This window comes from Neovison vison, chromosome 1 (genome assembly GCF_020171115.1).
Source record: "Neovison vison isolate M4711 chromosome 1, ASM_NN_V1, whole genome shotgun sequence".
Lineage (NCBI taxonomy): Eukaryota > Metazoa > Chordata > Mammalia > Carnivora > Mustelidae > Neogale > Neogale vison.
In genome coordinates this window covers 9,513,834-9,538,252 of record NC_058091.1, presented here as the reverse complement: position 1 = coordinate 9,538,252, position 24,419 = coordinate 9,513,834, and the positions used below count along the sequence as shown (strand labels likewise).

The window sequence follows — 24,419 nt, the reverse complement described above, 5'->3', positions numbered from 1 at the left end:
ATTATAAATTGAGCAATATGGATGATAATTTCTGCTTTCTACAGCCTTGTGTCTTTTAAAGAAGTTAAGAGAAGAAATTAGAAAAAAAATTCATCTTTTATGTTAATTGACATATTTCTGGTGCTCTTCATTTCTCTGTGTGAATTTGGGTAATTTCCTTTTAGCCTGAGGTAGCATTTTTTTAGTCTGAAGGACTTCCTGTAATATTTCTTTAACACAGGTCTGCTATGGGTTAATTCTCACATCTTTGTTTATCTGGGGATGTCTTTGTTTTGCCTTTATTTCGGAAGGGTAGGTGTACTGGTTGTAGAATTCATGGCTGACAATTTTCCTTTCAGCATGATGAATTTATCTTTCCCCTGCTTCTGACCCCCATGGTGTCAGTCAGATGACTACTGACAGATTTCTGCTGACCACACACACACCAGACATCATGAGGCATTTTTTATTCGTTTCTGCCAAGATTTTGTTTCTGCCTTTCAGCAGTTTGATTCTGCTGTATCTTTGTGTGGTTATCTTCATATTCATCCTATCCAGGTTTGTTGAGCGTCTTAGAAGTACAGTTAAAGTTTTCCATCAGATTTGGGAAACTTTCCCCTGTTACTTCTTCAGATATTTTTTCTTCTTATTTCTCACTTCTCCTTTGGGGATTTCCATTACCAGTTCCTTGGTGTGCTTTATGTTTTCTTCTTTTTTTTTTTTTATTTTATTTATTTATTTGACAGACAGAGATCATAAGTAGGCAGAGACAGAGGGGGAAGTAGGCTCCCTGCTGAGCATAGAGCCCAATGCAGGACTTGATCCCAAGACCGTGAGATCATGACCTGAGCAGAAGGCAGAGGCTTAACCCACTGAACCACCCAGGTGCCCTGCTTTATGTTTTCTGAGGCCTGTTCATTGTGCTTCCTTTTTTGTTTTTGTTTTTGTTTCCTCTCTGTTCTTCAGACTAGGTAACTTCTATTGATCTGCAGGTTCCCACATTCTTTCTTCTGTCATCCTGAATCTGCATTTGAGCCCCTAGAGTGATTTCTTAATTTCAGTTATTGTATTTTCAACTCCCCAACTTTTCATTTTAATCTTTTATAAGTTCTGTCTTTTTTATAAGTTCTGTCTTTTTCCTGAGAATCTTTGTTGTGATTTTATGTCATATGTCTCTTTGCATTTTTTTTTTTTTTAAAGGCTCCTTGCTTGAGCAGAGAGCCCAACGCAGGGCTTGATCCCAGGACCCTGAGATCATGACCTGAGCTGAAGGCAGAGGCTTTAACCCACTGAGCCACCCAGGCGCCCCCTCTTTACATTTTTTAACATGACTTCCTTTAGTCCTTTGAGTGTATTTCTAGAAGCTGCTTTGTCTGCTAAATTCAACATCCAGAGGCATTTAGAGACAGTTTCTGTTGACTACATTTTTGATGGTACGGGTCATGCCTTGCTGGTTCTTTGCAGATCTCTTAATATTTTGTTGAAAACGGAACAGTTCAAAGAATATATTTTAGCAGTTCTCGATTCTGATTTTTCGTCTCTGAAGGTTGCTGTTTCTAATTTATGTTTATTGGTTTATTTGGTAAGTAACTTGCTCAGGCCAAGTCTCTGAAATCTCTCTTCCCTGAAGTTCAATGATCTTTGTGTTGTTTTTTTTTTCTGTTAAGTTTGGCTTCCTGGGGTTCACCCTTGTGTCTGTGTAGATTAGTGGTAAGCCTGCCTCAAGCCACTAAGACTTCTGTCCTCTGCTGATGGATCTCCGTGTGGGGAGGAGACTGCATTCAGAGCTCAGATAATTTTCAAGTTGGCTCTCCTGGCTTTCACTTTTTTGTGGACCTTCTTGTGTCTCCTTTACAAGTGTGTGCAGCCTCAGAGTTGGCCAGGAGTGGCTGGCTTGGATCCCATCCGGCCTCCACTGTTTCTGCACACAGCGTCAGCCTGGAATATGGTTGGCTCAGTTGTGCAACCTTGGCTAGTGGAGTCACTGGCCCCTTCCGTTCACCACCTCTGGATTGTCCCTGCCACCACCACTGATCACGGGCATGTCCCCCCACTCCACATCAGGCCAGCCTCTCACCTCACCAGGGGACCTGCCGTAGCCTTCAGGGCCTGCCTTTACTGGCAGACCTTCCTTGTCCACTGAGGAGAGGGTGGGGAGGCCCAGGGACAGCCGGAGGGAGATAGTAGCCGCCCCACTTCAGAGTGCCACGGATTTCCATGCTTCTTGCGTAAAGTTCAGCAGATTTGCAAATATAAACACTTCTCAGATGGCTGTTGGCCTTTGGTTGATTTCCAGAACACTTACTTTTGGTGGGTTCTGTCCAGCTTTAGAATTGTTTTAGGGGAATGGGAATAGCTGATTGCCTCACTCGACTGTAGCTAGCCTTTTACCTAATAGTGGTTTTGTTTGGAAGGCTTATAAATTGTTCCGTGTTCACACAATGACTGCTATGTCAGGCTTGTTAGGCTGACTTTCTGCTCTTAAAACAGAAATATCTCTCATTAAGCTATGTTTTAGAATGGTCATAAGTTCTGAGATGGTAGATGGTAGCTTGCACTACTGCATTCATGAAAAATGTCTTTTTCTGTTTTTGGCTTAAGTAATTTTTAAAAACCAAACAGAATAAAGAGCTACAGTCCTGAGTTACTTTTCATAAATACTAAGTTTAAGTTTGTGTATCTGAGATTATATTGTGTTGGGACATACTTTTATAAATACAGAAATTTTATGCCCTTTGTAAGAATTACTTATTAAATTCTGTTCCTCACCCCCTTTCCTGCCTATAGAGCTTCATGTGGTCACACAGAACTGAGATACTCTTCATTTATCAGACAAAGTTTTTCATACCTAGATAAGATTTGCTTTTGAGTTTGAGTACTTAATGGATCCTTGAAGAAAATCGCACTTTGTGGCTGTGATTTTTTTTGTCACAATTAAAAAGTTACTTAATTTTTTAATCAGAATCTCCTTCTTAAAAACTAAAATGCCTGTCATACCTTTCCCATGTCTCTCTGAGCATTCGCTGTGTTACAGCTTGTTTTTAAGTTAGTGAAAAATTGCCATGGTCTTTACCTGTTACTACATTACTTTCTACCAAGTACCCAGTAGATATTTGTATCTACTTTTCCTTTGTGTGACAGTAATTTGCTTTACAGCATGCTCCCAGTCACTCTTGTTGTGCCCCTTCCAGGTCGCTTCGAAGAAGAGTTCATCAAAATGCGCATGGAGAGGCTCCAGGCGTGGATGACCAGGATGTGTCGGCACCCAGTGATCTCAGAAAGCGAGCTTTTCCAGCAGTTTCTGAATTTCCGAGATGAAAAGGTAAGCCCTCTTATGATAGTCTTAGATCATGTTCAGAATCATCACATTCACATCAATTTTATGTCTGAAAGTTAAAACTGTGTTGGTTAGCTATTTCACATTTCCTCCAAAGATAAGAGGGGACCGAAACCTTAGTCCTCACTGTGGGAAGTTAGTCACGCTATGAGGAAGATGCTTGCCCGAGTGGTTTCCATAAACTGGGAATGGCCCAGAGAGGGCAGGAGGTAAAATATATGATAGGGTGAAGAATTTTTTCCCTAGATGGTTCTAAAAATAGGAGAGACCCCAAACTATGCAGGATATTATCCACATAAAGTGAGGGAGATAGAGTGAATGATTCCTTCAGATCCTGTTTTGACCTCGCAGTGTAATAACGTCATGAAAAAAAAAGGCTCAGAAGTGGATCATCCTTCTCAAAACCAAGTCATTTTTCCAGAACTGTAGTTGCCCGTTCAGAGTAAATAATGCTGCTCTGTCTTTGTCCCCGTGGATACTCATTCTGCCAATGGCTGTGTGTTCTTTGCTGAGAATCAAGAAAATATTGGCTGTTTGACATCTCATTATTGTCTGCTTTGGAGACAGCTTTTCCTCTCTCAATAAGCTTTTACTCTATTGTCTATCTTTTTATTCTGTAGAGATGTTTTCTCCATATTTCTCTCATAACAAATATCACATATCTTAGAAAACAATGCAAAGAGTGAAAGCGTAAGTTAGCTCAGATGCCAGCAGCAGATACAAAATACATTACAATCCTAAGAAAAAAGTCTTGAGATTAGTTCCATGTTTGACCAAATACCAGAATATTATATACTTTGTTGGAACTTTCAGACAGAGATTTACTTGCTAAACTGCTTTGTAGTTCCTTACCCTTGTTCATGTGAGCACATTTATGTGTTAGGTGTAATAAGGGCTCTGTGTGTGTTTACAGACGTAGGCACACACGTAACACAGTATGACTGATTGGGCCTCATCTTCAGTTGCTGGGGATTTCTAGACTCGGCAGGCTCACTCGAGTGGGCTGCATGTAACCAGGCAAGAGCTGGGAAGCATGGAGGTGCTTCGTCCCTTCTTGTCTAGTCATAGCTCTAGCCTTGCAGGGGGCCCAGGAAAACTCTGATTTCTCTGGTGAGTTGTCATTATCAGTCACAGTATGCCCTGTAACCACAGAGTAGTGAAACTGGGTTCTTCGAGGGAGTTCTGTCAACCCGTTTTGTTACTTTGTAGACAAAAAACTCCATGTAGTCCCCTCCCAAGTTGATTGCCTTGAACAAAAGTCCTGATTTTCTGAAGATTTGATTCAGAAAGCACTTCTAAAAGTCGTGTTTTGTACAAAATATTATTATTAAAAATAATACATCTAGGGTGCCTGGGTGGCTCAGTTGGTTAGGCAGCTGCCTTCAGCTCAGGTCATACCTGGATCGAATCCCACATCGGGCTCCCTGCCTGGCAGGGAGTCTGCTTCTCCTGCTGATCTCTCTCTCTCTCTAATAAATAAATAAGAAAAATATTTTTAAAAAAAATAATAATAATACATCTAGACACTGGGGTTTTGGGTGGATTTGATAGAATAGGAAAAAGAAAGAACTTGAAGTCAGGACTCTGCTTCTAACTCCTTCTGTGATCTTGGCCATGGCACTGAATCCCTGGTCACAGTTTCCTCACCTGCTAAATGACTGTGTAAAACTAGATAATCACTAAAAACTGTGACTCTTTGGCCAGAAGTAGCTTATATAGATGGATGGATAGTAATTTTTCTGTTACTAGAAATAAATGTTTAGTAAGGTAGCTGGATGGAAGACATTACATATATACATACCTGCAATAATTGAAAACGAAATGAAAGTCTAAAAAACTAACACAGCACAAAAATGTATCTAGGAATAAGTATAAGAAAATGTACAGAGAAACGCTACATAAAAAACTATGAAACATTTTTGAGAGAAATAAAACCTAGCTAAGTGTGCCAGTACTGTTTCATGGATTGAGGAACAGAAAAGATGTTATATACGTGTGACAAATCAAAGCACTAAAAATAGCCAAGGTACTCTTGAAAAAGAATGAAGGGGGAGGGAAGAGGGTTTTACTAGATATGAAGACTCAATACAAAGCTGAACTAATGGTAAAGGCATGGTATTGGTATGAGGGTAGACTAACAGACCAGTGCAACAGAATAGAATGGACACTTGATTTATGCAAAGATGGGGCTAAGTACAAGGGGGATAGGACAGCCTGTCCAGGGCATGGTGCCAGGTCAGCTGGATGGCGTCATTGAGGAAAAGTGAAATTCAGTCCCTACCTCATAACGATCTTCTATTGATTTTGTTAGGGTTGACCCTGGAATTGTGGTTCTATTGCTAAAACATGGCCTTATCTATTCAAGGTACTTACAGGTGAAATGATACGATGTCTGGGACCTCCAGGAAAATCTGGACGTTCCAATAAAAAAATAAAATCCGCAAGAAGAAGAAAAAAGGTAGAATGGAGGAGAATAGAAAACCCAGGACCCGCAAAATGTTGATACCTGTGACAGCTGAGTCTGGGCAGGATTAGACTTTTCTCTGTACTTTTAAACGTCTTTGAATGTTTCCATTGTATAACTTAAAAAAAAAAAATTAGTTCTAGCTAGTTTGAAGGTCTAATGTGAAAGGCAGCATAATAAAGCTGTGAGAAGGTAGCACGGGGTGTGGGGGAATATCTTCATGCCCCTAAGGTAGGGAAGGATTTCTGAAATCTGACACAGAAATGACTGGTCACACGGAAAGGAAGAGGCTGATAAATTAGACTACATTGCGATGAAGAACCGCTGTGTGTCAGAAGAAGACTTTAAAGCTAAAAACGAGCTAAAGATCTGAACTTCTATCACCCACAAAGGGCGGTGTTTTGGAACATAAGAAAACCCATACAGATCCATAAGATAAGCCAGCAGAAGAAGAGATTCGGTGAGGTAGCTTTGGTAAAAGAAGGGTCTGGGTCATCCACAAAGGTAGGAAAAGGCTTAACCTCCTCAGTCATCACGCACAGGCGAGGGAAACCTACAGTGGGAACCCCTGGGCCCGCCGGACCCCTGGGACGGCGGACGTGAGAAAGACCGAGAGACCAAGCTCCTGGCGGGCTGAGCGGCTCTCCCACGGGGCTGGCGGGCGTGCGAGTGGGCCAGACCAGTTCGGAAAAGCGGCCGGCATTACCCGCCCCAGTTGAATGTTTTCCACCCACGTGGCAAATGGGTGCACGTGTGTCCCGGGAGACCCGCGAAGAGCAGCTGTGCTCGTCACGTGGGGAGCCCTGTGGGGGGGGGGGTCCCAGGAGGAGGATGGGTAAATAAACTGGGGAGTGTGCCCAGAATGGAGCGTCGTGCCCCAGTGGCGTCCAGAGACGGCGCCCCGACAGCACTGTGACCCTGACTCCTAAGCTCGGCCTGAGCCCAGGACTCCCGAGAACACACCCAGAGTGGTCTTTGTTCAGAAAAACCAGCAGAGCCAGATGAGGGACGCGCACTTAGATCATGCCACTTGGAAGGAACGTGAGGAACTGGGAGGCATTAAAGAGAAGACAACTGGTCACCTCAGTGCAGGAGGGAAGGGACCCAAGGGGGCTTCTGGAATGCTCGCTTTTTACTCTTGGCCTTGGGGTAGTTTACACACATACTCACTTTGTAAGAATGGTTGCTGTGCACTAGTGTTGGGGCACTTTATTTTTTTAGAAGATTTTATTTATTTATTTGACAGAGAGAGATCACAAGTAGGCAGAGAGGCAGGCAGAGAGAGAGGAGGAAGCAGGCTCCCCACGGAGCAGAGCCCAATTCGGGGCTTGATCCCAGGACCCTGGGATCATGACCTGAGCTGAAGGCTGAGGCCCAACCCACTGAGCCACCCAGGCACCCTCCCTTTTTTAAAAAAGATTTTATTTGGGGGCACTTTTCTATGTATATATAGAGCTATATATTTATAGGTGTATCTTGCAAAAATAGTTTTTTTTTTTAAATAGCTTATGCTATTGGTTCCTATCTTGTGTTTTAAAAAGTTTTTGTCTTTTTCAGAGAACATTTAACCTGCAACTTTGAGGCCCTTGTTCAGGATTTGTAAGGGTGCTCATGTTCGCTGTGTTCCATTGCTGTGCACGGGGAAAGAAAGGGATGGAACTTCAGCTCACCAGGACCCCTGGCACCTCGGCACTGTTCGCATACCGAGATTGCATTTGGGATGTACAAATGTCCCACGGTACAGAGGACAGTGGCGTGGAGCTGCTGCTGAAAATTAGAACTAGTCCGTCGGCGAGCTGATTGCCTGAGGGAGTTGAAAGATCAGTTTGACTCCGATCTCCACTGTGACATGATGATGTTCTTCTTTGCAGGAGTGGAAAAGTGGGAAGAGGAAGGCCGAGAAAGATGAGCTTGTGGGAGTTATGATATTTTCCACCATGGAACCAGAGGCCCCCGACTTGGACTTAATAGAAATGTGAGCGCTGTTGTCCTACTTGCCTTCTTCCCAGCCGGGCCCCTCGTGTGCGCGCGGGCCTCCGCAGGTGTGACCGAGGGCAGCTGGAGTGGGGGTGTGTCTGTGGCAAAGCGTGGGGACCGCAGTCAGGTGACCGGGAAAACCTCCCTTGCACAGGAAAGCACGGTGTTTTTAGCTGTAGCATCAGATTAAAATCTGCTTCCTTTTTACCTTGAAGTCTGTGGTTTCCTAGCAGACAACAGTGTTTCTAGTCATTTCTAATAAAGCACGATAAAAGTAGCCCAGAGCCAGCGCACACCCACATAAATGTGAACAAAGCAGAAGTCTCTGAACATCACCTTGAAAGAAGGAAATGTCAGCCTGCTTTTTTGTGCTATTTTTCAATTTGTTGTTTTTAATTATGTAATTTTTAGAAAATAATTTTAAATTTAAAAAAAATTTTTAATTAAATTTTTAAAAAATTTTATTTTTCTTTGAAAAGTAGTTCCTTTTCTATGCAAAGGCTAATAAGAAATCTTGGGTTTGTTTGTTTTTTAAGAAGTTTTTTTCTTATACAATTACCACTTACGTGTTACCAAACGTAAGAAGAGAAGAAAAAAGAAAAACAAACACCATTTTGCAACTATGCAGAGAGGAAAATAAATGTTAATATATTGGCCTGGTTCTGTAGTCTTCTGAAATGTCCTCTGCACATACGTATGTAAGGGGAAAATTGTTGAAATAGGAAAGACCTCACACTGTGTGTTCTGTCTTATAATCTGTTAGGGGTTTCTTTTTGTTTTTGTTTTTCCATTTAACATGATTTGGGGATGAGTTTTTCAGGTTAGTACTTTTTACATCTTCTAAGAACTGAGATGTTCAGTGTCAGTGTCACTGACGTGGTTGGTATTGAGGTTACCTGCGATTCACTAACATACTTGCTGGAACGCATGAAGACCCACTCAGTACCACCACTGATAGAATTCTGCTCAATCAGATAGTCAGGAAATCAGTATTTGGTGTACTTTAGAATAATTTTAGTTTAAATTCATAGGGATTTGAGGGGTGAAGGGGAACAGTTAAAATTTAAATGGCAGATTTTTAAGTAATTCTTCAAAGGTATGTTGGGTTTTTTTTTTTTAAGATTTTATTTATTAGAGAGTGTGAATGTGACTGGGGAAGAAGGGTAGAGGAAGAGGGAGAAGCAGACTTCCCACTGAGCGGGGAGCCCAATGAGGGGCTCGATCCCAGGACGCTGGGATCATGACCTGAGCCGAAGGCAGCTGCTTAACCAACTGAGCCATCCAGGCGTCCCCAGGCACCCTTTTTTAAAAAATTCGAATCAAGGCTGGTTTAAGAGCAATTATTACAATACAAGAAAACAAGTCCCCGCATATCAGGTTTGGTGTAAGTCTCCCCTGACTGTATTGGTTTTTTTCTTCCTACATGTCACACTGTTTGACCATTTGGTAGCAGAGTGAAGGACACGCGTTCTTGTGTTTTTGCCCCACAGAGAACAGAAGTGCGATGCCGTCGGTAAATTCACCAAAGCCATGGACGACGGCGTGAAGGAGCTGCTGACCGTGGGGCAGGAGCACTGGAAACGGTGCACAGGACGTAAGTGCCATCCTCAGGCCGGCTCGGGGCTACAGGCTCCACGTGTGGTGGTCCCGGCTCGGTGTTGTGACCTTGACCGCACTGAGGAGCCTTCTCTCAGAGACGCCTATGGTGAATGCAAGTCAGGTCACAGCCACAGCCCGGGGGTGAACCTCGCTTGTCAGCCCTCCTCAGACAGCAGAGAATTGTCTCCAACAAAGCCCGTTCTAGAACCCGCATGAAACACCATGTTGCCTTAAACGTTTCTAGTTAGTTGGGGTTTGTAACGTATGGGCGAGTCATCTTTCTGTGTGTTTTGAGAGTGTTTGTTGTCTGTACTCTCAGGACGGTACTGCATGTCTTGACTTGGTAAGACGTTGTATACGGACTCTTCCCGAGCTTACGCGGGGTCTGCAGCCCGGTAAGCCCATCCTAAGTGGAAAACAGCCCAAGTCGAAAATGCATGCAATAAGTCTGATCTCGCACACGCCGGGGCTCAGCCTGGCCCCCCTTCATTGTGTTCGGGACACTCGGAAGGTCAGCCTGCACGTGGGCAAAGTCATCTCACACGAAGCCTGTTCTATAGTCCGGTGTCGAGCATGTCCTGTACTGAAAGTGGGGCACGGGAATGCTGTCCGGGTGCAGGATGGTCTCCAGCTGGTGGGGCTGCCGCGGCCCTGCTTCGCGGAGAGGGTCCTCCCGCAGATCAGCAGCCCTAGGCAGGAACCAGATTCTGAATTCCAAGTACAATTTCCCGCAAGTGCACATTCTGATCTCTCGCACACAGTTACAAAGTCTATAAATTGCTAAGTCAGGGGCCGTCTGGATTGGCTACGGCCCTAATTTTTTTTAAAGAATTTATTTATTTGACAGAGTGCGAGCACAAGCAGGGGGAGCAGCAGGCAGAGCAAGAGGGGAAGCAGACTCCCCACTGAGCAGGGAGCCTGGCGCAAGGCTCGATCAAGACCTTGGGATCATGACCTGCGCTGAAGGCAGACGCTGAACCTCCTGAGCCACCCAGGCAACCACTACAACGTAATTTTTAGGAAAGGCTGGGGTTGTTGGCTGTGGAGAGCATGAGCTGGGTCAGACTAGGAAAGTGTGAACCCCGGTGGCTCCTCCAGCCATGCCTTTCCACCCTCGAGGACTTCTTATCCCGACCCCCAGCCTGCCACACCCCCCTTCCCTTTGTGTCTAGACCATCACTCTGCTGACCCATGATGTCCCACATTCTCCGGCCCCTCACGTCACATAGCGTAGGCTGAAAACCGGCCCTGTCAGCCATGGGGGTCACACCAGCCAGCTGCCCTCCCACCTCAGAGGCCCCACAGGCTCCGGAGGCCAGGTCGCCACTGCGTAGCATTCACAATGTCTTTGAGAGCCACTGACTCTCCGGAGTTTCCCCCCCGTTCTTCCAACCCGTCCTCCTTATCAGCAGCACAGACATCTGAGTCCCAGAGAGGAAACTGAGCTCTGGTTATGGGGAGGCCAGCAGGCCGACCGTGAGACCTGTATCTGAGACATTCTGGCCTTCCACACGGACGCCCTACAAGAATACTGTTTATATTCAGTTCTGTTTGTCTTTCTCTTAAAAATGGCTTCTACTTTGAATAATGAAAATCGTATATACCCACTATTAAACCGTGATCCTCAGCATAGGAAGGAATTTGATTTTATGTTTTGTAAAGATTTTTCAACAAGTGATATTTTTCTTCTAAAGGAGGGAAAAAGAACAAAATTTGAAGTCAGAAAAGAATTTCAGTGAACAGGAAGCTGAATGTGGGGTGACTTGTGGCTGAACTAAGATAGCAGAGCACAGTTAATAGTAATAAAATCTAAGCCTTACCAGGATTTGGCCAACCGTGGCCGGGCGGCCAGATCCATCCTCCTGCCTGTTTCTGTAAGGTGGAACCCAGCCTGGCCAGCTTCCCTACATGCTAAAGCTGTGTCTCCTTTCCTGTTACAGCAGCCGAGTCGAGTACTTTCAGTACAAACCTGTGGCTCCACAGAGCCCAAAATATTTACTGTCTGGCCCTTTGCTGTGGGGAGAAAAGGCCCTGCTTCTCAGTGCATGACCCTGTGCCATTCCCCTAAGCCTCGATACCAGCAGAACCGCGTGCTGGGGTGGGACAGCTGTTCCCGCTCGAGGACGGTGGCTCCTTTCTCACGGCGCAGAAATGCGATGCCATGTCCTCGGTGCGGCACTAATTAGGCCCAGAACGGTAATGTACACAAATGCAGCGCTAGAGAACAAAACCCACCACCAGCCTGTGGTCACACAGGGTCAACTCATGAACAACAAGGGGAATGGCTCTTCTCTCAAACAGTGATTTCGTTGTAAAATAATAAATTTGAGCTGTAAGCTCTTAAGAGGCCATAATGGTAGTTATTTGTTGAAATCTGCATATTCTTTGAATGTTGTGCTCTATTTTTAGAAATATTTTGAGTATAAATTTTAACAATCAGAATTTTAAGGATCTCACAGAAATCTGGGCTTATGATTTCTTTCCTTCCCTGGGATGCCTGGGTGGCTCATTGGGTAAAGTGTCTGACTCTCCGTCTCGGCTCAGGTCCTGATCTCGGGGTCCTGGGTTGGAGCCCTGCATTGGGTTCCACGTTGAGCATGGAACCTACTTTAAAAAAAAAAAAAGTTAAATCCCTGTGTCTGACAACATCTGGTCAGCTTCATGTCCCATATAACCCATCAGGTCAAATCTATGAAATAGAGGATGTTGGCTTCAGGCCGCTCCCTTTTTGGGAGGAGAGCAGTTTGAAGCACTTGGTTTAGGATTTGAGGTAAGCATATTTCTTTCCCCTTTTCTTTCAAAATAGAGTTTCTTAAGATTCCTTATCTATAAAGTGAGAAATCTAGCACATAGTACGGTGAAGCACATAGCAAATGTCTTTAACCTCACGTATATAGTTAGAAAAAGGCAAACAATTTATTGAAGTTAAGCTAATGGAGTTTAAAATAGTGTCTCCTGATTATTGCAACTTAAAGACCATGTTTCAGATTTCTCTGAACTAGATTTTGTAAAAGAAACATTTGAATTTTTCTTAATACTGCACTTTAAGTCTTCAAATGCAAATAAGGCATTCTGCTGAAAAGCAGTAGATGTGTATAAGGGGACTATTTATAGATGCAAACAAAAAATAGTCTAAAATACAGAGACTCTTCTAGAAAGTTCTCCAGAATGATCCTAGAATCCTAGAATTTTAGCGCTAGAAGGACCCTCAGAGATCATTTCGTTCATCGTGTTACAATGTTATACAGATGAAAAAACTCAAATCCGTCCTCCCTGGCCCTGTGAGACCTTCTGCCTCATTTTTCCCCACACCTTGTGGCCTTCAGTCTTGTTTCGCAAATAATCAGTCCCGTGTACGTAACCTCGGGGAAAGCAGGTGTCTCAGAGGCCACATCCGCCACCTGTTCCCCATGCGACCCTCAGCAAGCCCGTTTACTTAGCGAAGCCTTGTTCTCCTAGCCTGCGGGACAGAGACAGTGTGCCTGCCCCCAGTAGAGAGGCTGTCATGGTGGTCCTAAGACAAGGCACGCAGGAGGACTCTGGCCGCTAGAAACCCTCCTCCAGATGAGCCCCCGGCGGCTCCGGCCTCGCCCCATGAGTGAGGTGGCGCTCCGGGGTGGTCGTTCGTAATGAGCGCGTCCACCATGAACTGAACAACCAGTTAATAGCCGATTTTACTGAAAAAAATCAATAATTTTAAAAAGCTGACAATTTTGCTAAAGGTTTCTTTTATGATGAAAGTAATCACTTTGGGGAAATAGATGTCATTGCCGTTCGCTCGGGGGACCCATCACCAGCATCTTCCTTTTTCTCTTTCAGCGTTACCCAAGGAGTACCAGAAGATAGGGAAGGCCTTGCAGAGCTTAGCGACGGTGTTCAGCTCCAGCGGGTACCAAGGTGCGTCCATATTTTCTTAACCTTCGGGCCCGTAGCGTCCGGTGCTGACCAGCCCCCCTCGGGCCCTGCACCCCCGCAGGGATGCTACAGCTGGGGACCCTTGTCACTGCCCCTTGACTGGGCCGCGCTGCTCCCCCAGCGCTCCTGCCATCTCCCTCACTGCTTCTGGGAAAGTGGAGGTGGAGGCTGCTTATGTCCGTGTTTCTTGCTCGTTCTTTGCCTTTCTCTGCGCTCGGAGGCGGCTCTTGTGTTTTGCTGGAACAGACAGCGGTGACTGGTCACCCCCGGCCCTGGCTTTCATCTCTCTGCCAACCTCGGAGGCCGGATACAAAGGCCGGAGCTCGTCAAGGCCTTTGGGAGGGAACATTCTGACTAAGGAACAAATTCACGTTGCCGCAGGCCTCGCCGTGACCTAGAGTTACTTTCGGTGTGTCCCGTGCTGTCTGACCGACCTGTGGTGTCTGGAATTCATTGTCCCTTTACATTGACAGCACTCGTGAGAACAAGCACATTTTGGTGAACTTTTGCTTAGTTCGCTCTGTGGAGCGGGTAGCAAGTAGAAGTATTATTTGTCAGGTGAGCGGCACTGGCTGAATTTGAGTGTGTCCGGTCGCTTACAGAAACGGTGGAATTGGTACCTTGGTCTCGGTATTTATTCTGATGCTCAGGGGACCTGGGTCTGTGGACGTCAGTGTCTGAGTATTTTCAGGAACGAGCAATGAGTCTCTGGCCTGAAGAGCCAGGGCTCCCACGTAAGTCCTGGCTCACCGTCCCAACTTTCGGATCGGATGGGAGCTCTGAGGCTTGGTCCGTCTGGCCCCTCATGTTGAAGATGAGGAACGTGGGCCTGGAATGACCAGCCCTCCGGCCACCATGCCGCCGGGGGTGATGGCGGAGCCAGGTGTCAGGCCCCACCAATCGCTTAGGTGCTGGCAGGACCCCCAGAGTGCTCTTGGCTTTGTGCTTCTCTGGCATCTCGACCGGAGTGAAGATGCAGGGCCCCATCATGTCCATGTCGGAGCCCACCCGAATCTCACCTTCCTTAAGCCTCCCCCGGGGGCGCTCCATCCAGCCCTGCCCCCACTTCCTGCCATCACCCCTTAGTGTCCAAAACCCCTGTGGGCAGATTGGCTCTGCATTTGGGGCTCCCCAGATGCTGGTTCCTCACACCAGCCCCCACACATCTGGTAAAGGCAGAGCAGAGCCTCCCGTCCCAACAGAGCCCTTCTGCCTGTGGAAGGCTCCCTTCTCCTCCCCCGGGGCCTCCAGACTCTGCGGAGCTTGCCTAGGGTGCAGACTCAGGCCTTTCTGAATTGAGTTCCTTTGGATTTCTTCATCCCCACACAATGAAGGAGACTTGACGGAGAAGGCTGATGTTAGCTTCTTTGGTATTATTACACCGAGAGCAAGAGTCCTGCAGTTATCCCCATTCCAAATAGAAATGGAACCGCTCCAAGATGAGCTGTGTAGCCATTGTTAGGTCCTTCCGGTAGTGTGGACCCAGACTTGAGGACTCTGTTCCTTGACGTCAGACAGAAAAACGTAAAAATCATTCAGAGCTACCGTGCAGTGATTCACTTGTTCTCCTGCTCGATGCCAGCAGAGACAAACACTCACCCTTCACTAAGTGTGGCGTTGGTAGAGGGTGCAGATCATTGAACCGGAAGTCTTGGAAAGGGGGCAGGAGAAGGCAGTCGGTAATCTGGGAAATGGGTCCTGAAGATGTTCTTGGGTACCTTGTACTCTACATAAATCTTCTCATGCATTTGTCATTCTGTGAACTTCGGTAGAATCCACAGACCTTCAGAACAGTCAGCTTCTCTGGAGTTCCCTGTCCATAATTTCAACGCAGAGCACCCCGGCAGAAAGGATAGGGCTGCGAGGGGCAGTGGGGGGAGACCCCTGCAGGATGGGGACATCCTGGGGCGGGGGGTGCAGTGAGAGATGACCCTGAAGGCGCTGTGCCTTCTCCACCGCACCCACCCGTGCGAGCCGCACAGAAGCACCATTCGCTTCCTTACGACTGGCCCTGCTTCGGGCTGTCAGTCGGTGCGTATCCAGCGTTCGCGCTGCACGTGGCCCTGGGTCAGGTGTTAACAGTAGTAAGTCAGTGCAGTGTGCTGTGCGGGGACTGTCCTTCAGCTTCCTAGAGATCTTGTTTTCAAAGAACTTCTCAAGTCCCCCTGGCCTCACTTTTCTCGTTTCAAGGCAAATGAAGGTCAGCAGAGTGGAGCACTGTGTCTTATCCCGTCCTCCTTCGCTCAGACGCACTGGTGACGTGCGGCAGTGCTGCGCTCTTGATCTTGCAGTAGTTCGGAGGGTTCCAGCCTGAAAAAGTCTCGGATTATGTTAAATTTCCACGCTCCCTCTGGGAGTGCAGACACACGCAGAGCATGCGGAGACCGTGCGCATGGCCTTTGCACAGATCCATAAGGCACTAATCCTCACGGGTTATCATGGAAAATATTTGACAAAAATATTTAAGTGGTTAACTGTAGCAGAGGAGAGGAACAAGTATAGAAGCAAGACCTCTGGTTTTAGCTTCTTTTATAGACTTGACTTGAGAACCATGGGCATGTTTTACATGTCTTATTTATTCTACATTTATTACTAGGAAAAAATTTTAAATTAAAATGTAAAGAAAAATCCTAAAACGCAAAAGCAAAATAAATCACTTGATACATCAGGGTGAAGGCATAGCCATGTGGGAAAGAATTATTTCACATCACTGTAAAACACTGGATTTTGATTATACATCCCAGCAGATGCCTTAAAAGTCCAAAAGACTTCAAAAAATCTTTTGTTTCCAGTAATCATATAGTTAGCAATAAAATGTTAATATTGTTATTCTAAAACCGTCTGAAACTATTTTACAGGGCGCCTGGTTGGCTCAGTGGGTTAAGCCTCTGCCTTTGGCTCAGGTCATGATCTCAGGGTCCTGGGATCCAGTCCCACATCAGGCTCTCTGCTTGGCAGGGAGCCTGCTTCCTCCTCTCTCTCTCTCTGCCTGCCTCTCTGCCTACTTGTGATCTCTCTCTGTCAAATAAATAAGTAAAATCTTTAAAAAAAAAAAACTATTTTACATATTGTACGGTAAAGCAAACGTAATTAAATTTCTGTTGTTTAGGAACTAAGTTTTTTAAATGAAAGAGCTAAACATAAAAATGAGTTCTAAAATACATTATGAAAAATCCTCAAGTCCTAAATTTGAATTGGAAATATCCATATGAGCTCATTATAGTTTGGCTCTTTTTAAAAAAATACAATTTGCCTTGCTCTGTTCATTGAAAAGTCCCTGAAATATCCAAGCCAGTTGCAAGAAGCCCCTCTAGCGCCCCCCACAGGGGGAATCCTCAGCACTGCGTTCCACGCAGAGGACCGGAGCTCCTAGCTGAACCGAGATGCTGATTTGAAAAGCCTTCCACTGGCCAATAAAGAGAAAAGTAGAGCATTAATGAAAATAATACTTTCTCTGCAGTGAAGCTTATCAAGTACGTTTAAATCCAAACTTGCAGTGATACTTTTTTAAAAAGTTAATTTGTTACCTCCGGGGAATGGTTAGAGAATCAGCTCATTATTCTGAAACAGTAAAGAGAAAGAAAACGCTTAATGTGCTTTTTCTCTGCCAATACCCCAAGGTAACCAGATAGTCAATAAAGGAAAGTTTCTCTTTATAGAAGCGCTTCAGATCAAGAAGGAATACCAGGAGTAGAACAGCAACACTTTGCAGACCTTTCCTAAGATGAAAGATCTGGATGGTACGGGGGACAGAGGACTGTGTTCTCACCACAGACACAGTCAGCAAAACCCAGGCTGTGGGCACCAAGGCAAAGACCTGGTTTCTTCAACGCCCCCAAAAGAAATTTGTGGGAAAAGAGGAAGGGAGGAGAAAGAACCTATAGATGGAAGAAACGCTTCAGCTCTGCCACGTGGGCTTCTCTGTGCTGGAAAGTGGCCAGCTTGATTCCAGATACCAGGAGCCTCCCACTGACCCGACATTTCTGTCAGGAGCCGTTCTCGCTTCCCCAGGGTGGTGTTGGTATCGTCTTTGCTTTTTGAAGAGTGCTTGTCTTTGACGTAGAGTTTATGGGTGCGTTGCTCTGTGGCCAGCGAAGGGGGACGTGAGGGGTGGATGGTGCAGGTGCAGAGACTGGCCACGCGCCGTTCGTTGGGAAGCCCGGGGATCAGTAGAGGGGGACTCGTGACACTGGCCTCTAGTTTTGAAAAGTGCAGTGTTGGCTGTAATAAAATTTTTCAGTAAAATCAACCAAGTGAAAATACTCATGAGCACTGACGTAGCTGTACTGATTTCCAGGCGAAACAGATCTCAACGCTGCGATAACAGAAGCAGGAAAGACTTACGAAGAAATCGCCGGTCTCGTGGCGGAGCAGGTATCCCCGCACACACGGGCTCCCTGAGCGGACTGGAGGCTGTCGGACCCACGTGTTCAGTTAGCCGATTGGTAGAACAAACTTTGCAGATAGATCCCCTCTTCTCTCTTTGTTCATTGTGTATGGCCGTCGTGTTTCTCCGGGTAAGCCGCGGTGGTGGACAGTAGACACACTGACCTGGAGAAGTGGACGCGAATGCCTTCTGGTGTCAGTGGCTCGGACCCACCCTCCACCACCTTGGGGGTGTTGGGATGTTAAAGCAGAGCTGCGGTCACCCCCCACCCCCCGTCTGGACCCGTAGCCTGTCTGAGGCTTGCTTTACTCGGCTGGTAATGGCGGTTGTGGACCCCGCCGTGACAGGCTCTCCACCTTCGGCAGCCACGAAGGAGAAGGGACCCGTGAGGGCCCTGGCAAGGGGCGGGTCTTTGTTCCAGCCACGTGGCTTTTACTGGCACCTTCAGTGGTCCAGTTCCCAGTTGTTTTTTTTTTTACCGATAACCGATAATAGACTCCCTTAAGGGGAATAGACACTGATGTTGTTCCAAGTCCCCGAATTAAAGTTTCTCAGGTGACCTCCTGAAATAACATACTTCTGCACACACACGTACACACACCCTCATGTTGGTCACGGACTACCGCTGCTTGGAGGAAAAGATGAATTTTTAGAACTGTGCCTAACATAGCTATTAAAAATTATAATTCAGAAAAATAGAAAAATTTTAAGTTGCCACTTAAGATAACTACCAGATTTTTAATAATAATTTATATTCTCTGTTAAAATGTAGACATTAAATGATTACGTCTTATTTGCTTATATATAAATAGTATTAGTTTTTTGCCCATACAGTGTCATATTTTAAACCACCTCAAAGTAACTAACTTAACCAGCCTAAAAATTATCTGGTATTTTATTTTCCCTCTAAACTACGATTGAGAATGTAATAGCCTTGAGGGTTGTTTTCTTGCAGGAAAACTATGCTGAATGCCTTAGCCCTTGATAGACAGTAACTCATACCAAGGGCTTGGCCCATACTGTCCTCCAGTACGACCCTTTTCTTATCCTCAACGGTCTAGATTTCTCTGCCAGTAATAACCAACCTGTGTCTCGTTGTAGCCAAAGAAAGATCTCCATTTCCTCATGGAATGTAATCATGAATATAAAGGTTTCCTCGGCTGCTTCCCTGATATTATCGGCGCCCACAAGGTAATTTGATCGCAGAAGTGCAGACAAGATGATATGGGGAGCCGGGGCCACGGCCCACGGCCACCGCGTGGGCCCTGTCACCTAGCATGGTCCTGCGTGGGGGGCAGGAGGAGGGAGCTTTCTGAAACCGACTAGAGCCCCTTGGGCTGTTGAAACACTATGCATAGTTTCTGGTTTCTTCCATTCTGTAAAGAGATTACATTGAGGAAACAAAAGCGTGGAAAAAAGATTCCTTTATGCCTATACTTAGGCCAGGTAGCAAACAAAATAACCACGCTGTTGCAAATTCAAGATAAGATTAGGAATACAGTTTGCCCTTACTAATGAGACCCCTGTAAGCTGCTGGGGCGGGTCCTCAAAGACCCTTCCCCGTGGAGACAAAGTCAGATATTCTGTCCCCCTAGGCCTGACAAAGGGTTTCCTAATAAAAATTTAAATGATCAACATCGATTTTATATTTTTGTACTAATAAGAAAACTAGAATTCCCACCATAAAGGTATTTTTAAACTGAGTTTCGAAATGTTTTGGGTGTCCTCGCATTTCAACTCTGGCTTGTTTGTTTCAGACTCTACGTATTAGTTCAGAATAGGGGCATTTTATCAACTGTCATACTCCAGGGGACTATGATGCACTTGGGTTTGTTAGGAAAATCTCTACAGAGGGCTGGTCTGCGGCCCTGGTAGTCCTGGCATGTGGCCGTTTTAGCGTTCAGCTTAATGATCCGAACGTCAGGAAGGGGTAGTGTGCAACTTCAGATTCTTTAATATAAAACTGAGAACATTCTCTTTACCAAACCATCCACCAGTGGACACTCAGACATTTCCACACCAAGGCTGTTGTGCCTAAGGCTCTGGTGAGCCTCGGAGCACAGGGTCTCTCAGAGGTAGTGATTCTGGAAGCACAGATCTGAAAAAGTGTCCCCACAAAGGAAACACCAGACAGACTCGTCTGTGTGGGAGGTGACGGCCGTGAGCAGCAGTCGCTGTGGCCGCTGTCCGGGGTCCAGACGCCAGGCCATCGTGGTTGCAGTCACCTTGAACTCACACAGTGCTGAATGTCAGTTGCAGCTCAACAGAATTAGGGGGAATTAACATAAGTAAATATAACACAAGTAAAAATCTCAGTTAAAAGAGCCAACTCAGAATAGTCAGCTTGTCCTAGGGATTGAGGCCAGCAATTGAGAGTTTGGGGCAGGGCGGCTGGTTCATGCACGAGCATAAAGTTTTTCTTCCCAGACCGCTCTCACGAGCACCGTGATGGTCCTGGAGTGGGAAACGTTCAGCAGCGCTCTCCTTCCGCCTGGGTATCAGTTTGAAATCAGGGCAGCGCTCCTCCCAGAAACCAAAGTAAAGGTGACAGCCCGCACGTACCAGCACCCCAACCCGCACACCCCGAACAGAGAGAGTGCACAGGTGCAAGCACAGACTGTCCCTCATCATTCTTTTTTTTTTAAGATTTTATTTATTTATTTGACAGACAGAGATCACAAATAGGCAGAGAGAGAGGTGAGGAAGCAGGCTCCCCACTGAGCAGAGAGCCCAATGCGGGGCTCGATCCCAGGACCCTGAGATCATGACCCAAGCCAACGGCAGAGGCTTAACCCACTGAGCCACCCAGGCACCCCGTGTCCCTCATCATTCTAAACCCCGATGCCTGTGTCGGTCTCCTGTGCACCTCTGGTCCTGGCACGGGCTCGGATGTTACAGAAACAGAGCGCTGTTTGCTTTTCATGCTGCTGTAGCAGAAAACTGTCCATTTTGGCTTAGCTCTGTTTTTCAAGACTAGCAACCCTTTTGCTTCCAAGTGACTTGCCGGAAGTTACATTCAGGCGCCCTCCTACATTCTTACTTTGTGGGGACGTGTTTCTGTTCAGTAGCCGGTCAGTTGGAGAAGACGTTGGCGTCGTTGCATGTGAAATGAAAGGCTGGTCCTTTGAGCGTCATTCTGTTAACACTCTTGTGTTCGTGTCTCACAGGGAGCGATAGAGAAAGTGAAAGAAAGTGATAAGCTGGTGGCCACCAGTAAAATCACCCCCCAGGACAAACAGAACATGGTGAAGCGAGTTGGCACCATGTCTTACGCATTGCAAGGTAAGGCCCGGGTTTGGGTGTCGCTCGCAGAGACGCTTTCAGTCCTTGTTGTTTCCCTGGCTGGAGAGAAGGCCCTCCGTGGACCACCGCTGAGCCGATAAGAGCTGATTCAGAGATTCCTCCCAAGCCCATTGTTTGCAGGGTCCCAGTGTTAATGCAGGTGGACCCGATTGAGACAGCCAGGAGTGCCAGCCTGAGGAAGCCCGTGCTTCTTTATCATGTCTCAGAGACAGGGAAGATCCTTCCTTCATCTCAGCTCCTGTCACGATGCCCTGTTAGGTTCCAAAGTTCAGCTTTCAGCAGTTTGTAACCTCTATCCCCCAGGACCAGAGAATGTGAAGGGAGTTTGGACATGGCTTTTTCAGCAAAATTTGAGTGTTAGTAAAAAGATACTAAATAATTTTTATATATTTGAGTACTTTCCGGCACACGGGAGCCATGAACGGGTTTTTCCTGTTTCGGTAGACAGAGCAGGCACGGGCAAAGGAGAAAGGGGAAGGATGTTCTAGTTTGAACAAACCCACACAAAATAGCGGGACAAGATTTTCTCACTGGTCTTCAGGAGTCAGATCAACTTACAGGCTGTTGGAGGAGAAGTGGCAGTGATGGTGGCGGCCTCGAGAGCTGGCAGAAGAGCCTGGTCTTTCTGGGGGCATTAAGAAGCCACTGGAAGGCTTTATGGTGAGGGGCAGGGAGGTACACAGCTCAGGGAGAGGGTGGGAGAGGTTGGCGGGCAGTCGTCAGAAAGCCCACGCGGGACACCGCTGCCTCTGTGGTCTGAGAGTTGGAGGCACGAAGAAGGCATGGTGCTCGGGGAGGGAAGGAAGCGTGTTTGCAGACGCGCCCCAGGAATAGCCCTCAGGGCTAGGAGTGCCTGGGACAGAGGCAAGAGTGTCTGAAAGGGTTCCAGAGCCGAGGCAGCTAGGGGCGGGAATGGAAAAATCTGAGAGAAGATCTGGCTTCCGAAGGGGTTGAAACTGGGGATTTGGCTTTGAACTTGTGTGTGAAGTTTTCCAAACAGATAAATGAGAAGCTTTGTATGACTTCAGATAATACGAGACTCAAAACAGCGCCCTTACGGTGGGCGTGTATGCCAGCAGCTGGCTTTCTAGGTGCACAGAATGAGGGAAGAGGCAGGTGGAGCTGTGATGAGGCCTCTGCTGAGGTGCTGGGGGGCGCGGGGCTGGTACCGAGGGACAGAGGCGGTAAGGGAGCCATCTGTGAGGACAAAAATTCAGCAGAGCTGGAGAACAGGGGTCCACAGCCTCTCACCTGGCAAGAGGTTGGGTTCTGGGATCCCTGATACTCCGAGCAGCCAAGTCCATCCAGAAGAGGGTCCCCCTGCATCTCCCCTATCCCTACAGCCTTTCAAGGGCGCCCCGAGAAACCTGTCCAGGCAGCTGCAAGAGGGGACGGGGTGGGACCCGCTGGGTGCCTCACTGGGTCCTGTGTCACCGACAGTCTGCAGAGAGGGAGCCCCACGCCAGCCTCCTGCTCCGTCCCTTCTGGGAGAGCAGAGTCCACACGTGGGTGGTTGTGTGTGTTGTGTTGCACAGTGTCTCATCTGCACGTCAACAGGAATCATCCCTCTGCGGGGAAGTACGGTTGCCCTCAGCAGTGCAGATGATTTTTCTAGCCTCTTTGCAAAGGGATCTGTCAGGGACTGGCCCTGCCCTGAGGCCAACCGGGGCAACGGAGCAGAGCAAGCCTGCCTGCTGGCCTGTGGAAGGCCAGGGGGACTGACTGATACCTTGGTTTTGGTTGTAGCTGAGATGAATCACTTCCACAGCAACCGCATCTACGACTACAACAGCGTCATCCGCCTGTACCTGGAGCAGCAGGTGCAGTTCTATGAAACAGTAAGTCGGCCGCCCGCCCCAGGCCCTTTGCACACACACACGCACATGGAGGACTCGTGCTCACGTAACTTTGACCATATATAAAGTTAGTCTGCCTGTATTTTTTAATCCTACGTAATAAACCAAGGGAGGTTAGTTACAGAGTAGGGGTTTTTTAAATCCCTTTGAATTATATCTGCCTTTTCCTTTTTGAGTCCCACTGGGTTAAAAAAGTTTTCTCGTAAGGAAGAAGGGGTAGTGGATGCTAGTTGTGAGGCCCCTAGAAGTCCTACGGGGAGGTCCCCACCCCCAGCCTCTCTCTGCCCCGGGACAGTGCAGGACAGGAGGGCCCCCAGCTCTGCAGGCCCTCAGTGGGGATGGAGCTGGCACCGCGGGCAGACTTCGTAAAGGAGCTTTCGTTTTGCACCAGAGGAGCCGCAGAGAGAAAACGAGAGGGAGAGAAACCTCACATATTTTCAGTTAGGGAACGATCACTGAAATGTAAGCTTTTGTGCTTCGCATAATTTTGTTGTTTACTGGCGCGTGCAGAGAACAAAGAGGTAGCGTGTAAGCGGATACTCCGGCACGTGAAGGCAAGTTCCCGAACCGTATCGTTGACCCCGTACGGGTCACCATGCTCAGTGTCCCACTCGCGCCATGCTCTGCTCCGCATGCGTTGAGGCGATGGCAGACCAGCCCCACACTCAACGTCGGTGCACGTGTCCCCTTCGGGCGAGACCGCGCGGGAAGTGTGGGGCTGCCGCAGCAGATCCTTGAACGGCAGCTGTGACCAGGGTGCTTGCCGCAGTGTGAATCGTGTGTGGGAAGCAGCTGGTTTGGGAGCTGAGCTTCCAGAAGGAATTCCCTTAAGCACGCTTGTCCCTTCCAGCGTGCAGTTCCTGGGCTCTCTGTGTTAACTAGCACTGCCCACGGTTGCCTTCGCGTACTGGAATCCAGGTTGCTGTTGTTCTGCATTAGAAGAGCCTTGAAGGGCACCTCTTCAAACTCCGATCATGTTGATTTGTTAGATAATCTCAAGCCCAAGTGAGGTTTAATTATCAAGGACATTGTGACTTGATGACACTTAATCAGTGTCCTTGTCGGATGTAACAGTTTTAGGAGAAAGCAGTGCTTGAATGCTAAAGTTCACTTGCTTTTCGGTGGAGCAAACCTGTATTAAGTGCATAGTTTATACTAAGCACTAAGCACAGATCCTTGGGCTCCAAGAACGGAGCTCCAAGAGCGTGTGTTCTCCTTGGGGGAGGCCTGGGCACGTAGCCAGGGTTGCGGTCCCGCACCGGCTCCGTCATGGGGGCGCCGACGGTCTGGGAGGCGTGCCCGGCAGCGGGGGCCCGGGAGTCCACGGGTGTCTGACAAGACAGGGCAATCGTGCAAGTAGGACCCCCACCCCCGCCGGACCCCTGGTCTGGAGATGCTGCTCCTGAGAGAGACGGGGGCTGTGCTGGAAAGAAGGGTGGCCTCCTGCAAGCTGGGGGCACCATCTGGGGTTGGGGAGGGCTCCGTGGCTGGTTGGTGCTGGAGGAGACTTGAAGCTTAGCCCAGTTGAAGCCTTTGAAATGTTTGCAGTGTCTAACTGGTAGGAGGTGGGAGGAGTCGAATGCCGTCGGGTCCTGGTGGGAC

General features: G+C 47.4%; 1 protein-coding gene across 3 annotated transcripts in view; it reads left to right on the top strand.

The window, feature by feature from the left end:
• Nucleotides 1-24,419, top strand: part of SNX9 (sorting nexin 9) — a 112,533-nt gene that overhangs the window by 86,359 nt on the left and 1,755 nt on the right. For all 3 annotated transcript variants that reach the window (XM_044243209.1, XM_044243200.1, XM_044243218.1), the window contains exons 10-17: nucleotides 3,171-3,301; nucleotides 7,652-7,755; nucleotides 9,248-9,351; nucleotides 13,176-13,253; nucleotides 17,569-17,645; nucleotides 18,760-18,849; nucleotides 20,826-20,940; nucleotides 22,708-22,799. In XM_044243209.1, coding sequence (XP_044099144.1) covers nucleotides 3,171-3,301; nucleotides 7,652-7,755; nucleotides 9,248-9,351; nucleotides 13,176-13,253; nucleotides 17,569-17,645; nucleotides 18,760-18,849; nucleotides 20,826-20,940; nucleotides 22,708-22,799 — 791 coding nt within the window. The remainder of the gene's footprint in view (nucleotides 1-3,170; nucleotides 3,302-7,651; nucleotides 7,756-9,247; nucleotides 9,352-13,175; nucleotides 13,254-17,568; nucleotides 17,646-18,759; nucleotides 18,850-20,825; nucleotides 20,941-22,707; nucleotides 22,800-24,419) is intronic.